The sequence below is a fragment of the Diachasma alloeum genome, unplaced genomic scaffold (genome assembly GCF_001412515.2).
Source record: "Diachasma alloeum isolate Michigan unplaced genomic scaffold, Dall2.0 Dall_scaffold_00622, whole genome shotgun sequence".
Classification (NCBI taxonomy): domain Eukaryota; kingdom Metazoa; phylum Arthropoda; class Insecta; order Hymenoptera; family Braconidae; genus Diachasma; species Diachasma alloeum.
In genome coordinates this window covers 31,923-38,044 of record NW_021680754.1, presented here as the reverse complement: position 1 = coordinate 38,044, position 6,122 = coordinate 31,923, and the positions used below count along the sequence as shown (strand labels likewise).

The 6,122-nt window shown below is 35.4% G+C and overlaps 2 protein-coding genes across 3 annotated transcripts; one reads left to right on the top strand and one right to left on the bottom strand.

The window, feature by feature from the left end:
• Positions 1-194: 194 nt before the first annotated feature.
• Positions 195-4,537, top strand: LOC107043717 (UPF0415 protein C7orf25 homolog). Its single transcript, XM_015265299.2, has 4 exons — positions 195-787; positions 2,190-2,640; positions 3,095-3,657; positions 4,354-4,537. The coding sequence occupies exons 1-4, from the start codon at positions 638-640 to the stop codon at positions 4,435-4,437; spliced, it is 1,248 nt and encodes a 415-aa protein (XP_015120785.1). The 5' UTR covers positions 195-637; the 3' UTR covers positions 4,438-4,537.
• On the bottom strand, positions 4,472-6,119 carry LOC107043719 (tetratricopeptide repeat protein 12). 2 transcript variants are annotated; one of them, XM_015265302.1, is made up of 4 exons: positions 5,679-6,119; positions 5,405-5,605; positions 4,952-5,344; positions 4,472-4,620 (listed from the first exon to the last, which is right to left on the bottom strand). In XM_015265302.1, exons 1-4 carry the CDS (start codon positions 5,782-5,784, stop codon positions 4,556-4,558), a joined length of 765 nt encoding a protein of 254 aa, XP_015120788.1. In that variant the 5' UTR covers positions 5,785-6,119; the 3' UTR covers positions 4,472-4,555. The 2 variants fall into 2 exon arrangements, with proteins under 2 accessions (XP_015120788.1, XP_015120787.1); XM_015265301.1 differs by having other exon boundaries at positions 4,952-5,605.
• Between the last annotated feature and the right edge of the window lie 3 nt (positions 6,120-6,122).

Below are 6,122 nucleotides of genomic sequence, written 5' to 3'. Positions count from 1 at the left end.
AATACAGCTGTAATTGTACGTGGACACGTCAATGGTCTTTCCTTCTTCCTCGAATTTCCTAGAAACCCCTTGCATTCCCTCGAATTTTCTGTAAACTCCGTGAACTCCCTCGAATTTCCTAGAAACTCCTTGCATTTTTTCGAAATTTCAAGAAACTTCACGAATTACCTCGAAATGTCTAGAATTTTCTAGACTTCCGACAGATGGCGCTGCGCATAAGGACCGTTTCCCAAAATGGCTCCCCATATTGAATCCATAGACGTATCCACGTTCAAAAATAACTCGGAATAAATAGCTATTTACATTCACTGTCCTCAAATAATTTTCTAATTTATTTCTCTTCAAGTTATAATTTGGACAGTCTCATAATTTGGATCAGACCTCATGGACATGGTCCCCTACACCTTGTGGTCGTGCTTCTAGTCAATTTTTCTTTTGCAAACCATTGCTTATTATATATAAATTCTTTCACATGTTGTTATTGTGACTATTGGTGCTGACGACGACTGGCACAACTGCTCTAATCAATTCAGAATTTATTTTGCGTACGTTGTTTCTAACCTGAGAAACCACTGTTTATAACGTGAAGGTTTTTCCGGTTGAGAAGAAAATCTCAAGTCAAACAGTCCGGAGAATTATGGAAGAAAAGTCAGAGTTGATGGTGGCTCTCGCCGGGAAAATTTCGAGTGGTCATGAACTGATGAAAAAATTAAAAGCCCAGGAGGATGTCCGTGGGGTCGGCAAACTAATACGGAAAATTAATCAAGAAATACGATTTCTCGAAAAGGTACAGTTGTCATTATTTTCCCGATTATCATTTCTAAAAAATGACACTTGTGATTTTTCTGAAATGTCGATAGCTCATTGAATTTTTAACGAAATGAAATATTTTTTCCATGAAAAGTACCATTCTTCCCCCTCGTGATTGCCCCAGCATAAGCTCAATTCACGAATTTATTCCCGAGTTATAAACATTGAAAGAAAGGTCAAAAGTTATCTTTTTCCCTCACTCCCCTCTACATTAACAACAAGGAAAATTCCTGGCGAATTAACACAGATGCTAAAGGATGAAGACAGCATATTAAGCGAATTGCTGAAAATCAAGAGATCAAAATTTAGGGAACAACAAGTGTACCAATTTTTTTCAGTCGATAAGAAGCCATTACATCTTAGTAATGTGACTTGAAAATAAGCACTTTTAATTTTTTTTCGCAATGTTAATGACTCATCGAATTGTAAGTGCAATGGGGTAATTTTTCCCTACGGAAAGAACGACTTTCCCCACTGTAATAAGCCTAGACTGAATTGATAATTTTTTTTCTGAGCGATAAACATTGAAAAAAGACAGGTGTTCATTTTGCCCCACTCTTCCCTATTTTTTTCATAATTTTACTACCCAAATTACACCTCCTGATACTTTGAACGAGTTTTTTTGAATCAAGCAATTTCCTGACGTTTTGTATCAGTATTTTAATAAAAATATACATGTTTTTATTAAAATAATGAAACAAAACAAATATTTCTCTTTTTCTTTCTCGTTTTTCTGCATCACAATTTGTATAACTATAGTTCTGATAAACCTAGTTGTAGATGTGACTTAAAAAAATCGTAGAGGCGAGTGATCATTTTGCCCCACCCTTCCCTATTTTTTTCATAATTTTACTACCCAAATTACACCTCCTGATACTTTGAACGAGTTTTTTTGAATCAAGCAATTTCCTGACGTTTTGTATCAGTATTTTAATAAAAATATACATGTTTTTATTAAAATAATGAAACAAAACAAATATTTCTCTTTTTCTTTCTCGTTTTTCTGCATCACAATTTGTATAACTATAATTCTGATAAATCTAGATGTGACTTGAAAAAATCGTAGAGGCAAGCGGATCAAAATGAAGACTTCACTCTTTTTAATGTGAATGACTCATTGAATTAAAAAAAAAATGGTGCAAAGCTCTAGATAACTAATCATTTTGCCACGCAAATCCTCAATTCCCTGATAATTAAAAGTATTTTTTGAACGAAGCAAAAAGGTTTTCAGAGGTTCTTCACATTTTTTTCCTTAAAATATTACTCTTATGAAGACAGGAAACGATTAGTGATTGAAATAATGGAACAAAACGTAAAAAATTCCCTTTTTTCTCGTCTTTCCGCACTAAAATTTGTATAACTGTATGATTCTGATGAAGGTTCGTTCTACAGACAGTGTAAAAAGGGAGCACCTCCAAAGTACCAATTTAATTCACCTGAATGCCCTAGTGGAGCGATTATTATCTTCGAAAAATCCGACTGAGGTCCTGAAACCGTTCAAACTCCCCGACTCAGACTCTCGTTTAACTGTTGACATTATTTGCAATGGTGGAGCGGCTTGGATCAAAGTCATTGCCAGGAACGCTCGGGCGTTGACTCTGATATCCCTCGGAAATGGAGAATATGGACAGAAATCGGTGTTGGATCAAGCTGAGATTTACTTAAAATGCGCAACTATGTATCCCCATCATTATAAATCACCGGAGATAATTTTTCATTTTGCCTACGGGATAGAGACATCACTGTCTTCGCAATTGGAGGAACTGGGAGTTTCCGTTGAGGGAGAGAAAATTGAATGTGGAGAGAGTTCTTCAGAGGCTCCAAGACTAGGTAAGCATTGAGCATTCAGAAAATTCGACAGTATTACTGAATTTGGCACAGAGTGATGAAATCGAAATCACTGAAATCACGTGAATTCAACTCTCTGAAATCAATTTTGAAATCACGCTGAAGTCTTGAAATCATCCCGAAGTCATTTGAAATCAATGAAATCAATCGAAGTTTATGTCCGTGGTAATAATTTTTTTTTTATCGTTATTTTACATCGCTTCGACTTCGAAATCATTCGAAGTCAATTGCAGTCACAAAATCATGTCGCGATCCACTTGAAGTTATCGACTTCATTTCTTCCGGAAATTATTTCGCCCCAGAAGGTGAGGTCTAGGTGGTTTTAAAGAAGTAAAAAAAAATGTTAAAAATTGAAAAATCAGCAAAAATTAACAACTTGATAGATCAATCCAAAGATGAATTCTTAAGTAATTTCTGGTTTCATTTTTTGAGACAGAAGAATCCGAAGATGGAATAAACTCACTGGATCTAACCAGAGAAAGCGATCAGTCAGAAAATTCTGCTGTTACATTACAGTTACCAACAGAATTAAAAATTCTACGTCCTTCTCCGAGCAATGTGCCATCAAATGCAGCTGAAACTTTGAATCTGGACGTCTCCACACTCCTCGCATACGTCAGTAATATGACCAATGGATATGCCAATTTCGTATATTTGGAATCTTTGTTGACTCTTCAGGCGGAGTGGGAGAGAGAGAGACCACTGAAGCCTTTTTTAGATGAACTATTCCACGGGAAATCACTGAAAGTTTGCAGAACGGCGTACAAAAATTTCATGGATATCATCAATATAATCGGTGGACGCCAAGAGACCGCGAGGACCCATGAGCTAATGAAAAATGTCGATATAGTTGAGGATGCGACTGAAGGGAGGATTTTGAAGCTGGCTATTGGGGGAAAGATAAAACTACGATCAAGATTGGTTTTTGCTAGTGGTGAGAGCACCAAGAGTGTCACGGTTTCCGCCAATGAGGGCTTCGTGAGGGCTGCCAGAATGCAGGTAATCTTAAATAAAATAATTCTGTTGTCCATTCTTTGGCCGGAACTCACGCAAAAACGACTGAATGGGTTTCAATGGTATTTTTAATATTACACTAAGAGAAAAATCGACGTAATATCACAGAAATCATTTCTTGAGCGAAAAACATGGGATACAGGGTCAATTATGGGTCAATTTATGGTAGGTTTCAGACAAGGAATGATGATGTATTTTTTCCAAATGAGATAATATTCCTTAAGAGACGAGAATAGTTTGACAGAAGGGAAAGATATTGCTTCCCTTCGAACTCAAAGCGATTGAGCGGAAGCGACTGTTATATTTTTTTAATATCTGGAGGTTGTTTTCCTCTCCATAAACTCTCTATTCATTCGATATGAAAGTCTCTGATTCATGATTCACTGAATCGAAGCTTTTAATATTTTTAGTCACTTTCTCATCTTCTGAGACGAAAAAAGCGATTTCTTGGAGCAAGAAATTCTCACTTTATCATGAAATGTTCATGTTCAAGTCACATTATCCGGAATTCTTATCCCAATAAATTTATCCTCAAGAGATGAGATATTTGACGCAAGAAATTAGTTTCATGATATTATGATGATATTTCTCTCAGTGTAGTATAAAGTATATTTAGTCCATGAAATTTGTACATCATCATTTGTACTTCAGTTAACGTCCTGTTATTTTTCTTGTTTTCAGGGAATTGAATGCACAGCAATACTCCATGAACCTAGATCGCTGTCTGAACTGAAAGAGAAATATGCAACACGAATCGATTCTTGATTCAGGTGTAAAAATGTGTTACTTAGATTGATAAGTTATGTCTTTATTCTCAAACTACTGAGTGTAAATACTGATTGTAAATACAAATATTTATAATTTATGATTTTCTATTTCATTGCTAAACGATCGATTCCTCGTCCTGTATGACATCATTTGGATTTTCTTTCAATGCTTTTTCGAAATCTGAAAAAATTGAATGTCATTTTTTATTGTTATCTGCTGAGTTGATATTTAAAATTAATTAAATATCAACTCAATTTAATTAAAAAAAAACGAATTAATTTAATTTAACTATTTTTAATTTCATTAAAAGCAATTTAAGAAAATTAAATTATTAAATTATTTAATAATAATTATTATAAAATAATAATTATTAAATTATTATAATTTTTTTCTTTAATTTCATTTTTTTCTATTTTAAAAATCCGAATTAAGACAAAAAATTAAGACAAGTGTCGAACATCACCAGTTCCAAATTAACACTCGACTCTAAATACTTATAAATGTTATTTACCTTCGATATACTTGGAAAATCTTGGAATCCTCTCCTTGGAAAGTCTTATAAACTCATCCCTCTTCTGATGATTCCCCAAATACGCATAACACTTGGCGCTATTCAAAAGTGCCTTAATATTCGAATCATTGACTTTGAGGGCCCACTCACAGTCCTGCAGTGCCTTCTCATAGAGCCCCAGCCTCATGAAGGATAGTGCCCGATTATTCCAAATAACAGTGGAATCTTTCCTCTGCTCAATAGCCTTTCCATAATAAGTCACAGCTTTCTCATAATCCCCGCTATCAAACGCTCCATTACCGATTCTTTTAAACGTATCAGCCCTCTCATTCCTCCTCTTTCTGTCCTCTGCCCGCTCACGGGCATCTTTCTCCATTGTTTTCATAAAAACCTCTGAATTTGTGGAAAAACAAATTGTTAATCGTCGATTAAATTTCCATCCTGTTTCGTTACCTCTCGACATTTTATTCGGATCAGTCTCCTCACTCGTTGGATATTTATTTATCAGCGTGCGCTCCGTCTTCACTTTCAATTCTTCATCCCCTGACAATTTGCATTCTACTGCATTGTTCGATTTGAGGATATTATCAGCCAGTAATTCTCCCCTCTTCTGTTCGTTCACATCAGAGGACGCCAATTTTTTCACGATTTTCTCTTCATTTTTTGGAAAATATTAAATACTATTGTCAGACTGTCCAAGTTCTCGCATTTTTTTTTCTCAACTCACCCACTTCCGTCACTCGCTGCATGAAATTTTGAAATTCCTCCTCTGTGATGTGCCGCTGAGTACAGAAATTTTGTACATTTTGCTTTTCGTTCATCGGAAGCTCCATTTTCCTTCAGCTTCGGAATCTCAACTGCTATCAGTGGCCAAATGTACCAATAAATGTCAGTTTAATCAATTTCAATAATCTCCATGGTAACGCAAGAGAATTCCCCTCCTCCGTATTTTTATTGATCAAAATATTCATAAAAAATATTCAAAAAACGTGGAAATTCATATTTTCTAGTTTTTATATTTAAAAGGAATCCACGGAATTCCTAGATCGCGGGCTCAGGACTCGCTCCTGCTGGGCCCGGGCATTGAGTCGATGAATCCCTTCGGTTGTGCCTTAAAAATTTCAATGCCGGACGAAGAGTCCAATTTTTTTTTTAATTATCCTCTTGACAT

What these genes read in the sequence shown, in the direction of transcription:
- LOC107043717 (XM_015265299.2), top strand. Translation starts at nt 638, where the DNA reads ATGGAAGAAAAGTCAGAGTTGATGGTGGCTCTCGCCGGGAAAATTTCG. An exon ending in AAATACGATTTCTCGAAAAG is followed by an intron (nt 788 to 2,189) that starts GTACAGTTGTCA and finishes ATTCTGATGAAG; the next exon opens with GTTCGTTCTACAGACAGTGT. An exon ending in TTCAGAGGCTCCAAGACTAG is followed by an intron (nt 2,641 to 3,094) that starts GTAAGCATTGAG and finishes TTTTTGAGACAG; the next exon opens with AAGAATCCGAAGATGGAATA.
- LOC107043719 (XM_015265301.1), bottom strand. Translation starts at nt 5,784, where the DNA reads ATGGAGCTTCCGATGAACGAAAAGCAAAATGTACAAAATTTCTGTACT. An exon ending in GCAGCGAGTGACGGAAGTGG is followed by an intron (nt 5,606 to 5,678) that starts GTGAGTTGAGAA and finishes CAAAAAATGAAG; the next exon opens with AGAAAATCGTGAAAAAATTG. An exon ending in ATTTTCCAAGTATATCGAAG is followed by an intron (nt 4,621 to 4,951) that starts GTAAATAACATT and finishes CAATTTTTTCAG; the next exon opens with ATTTCGAAAAAGCATTGAAA.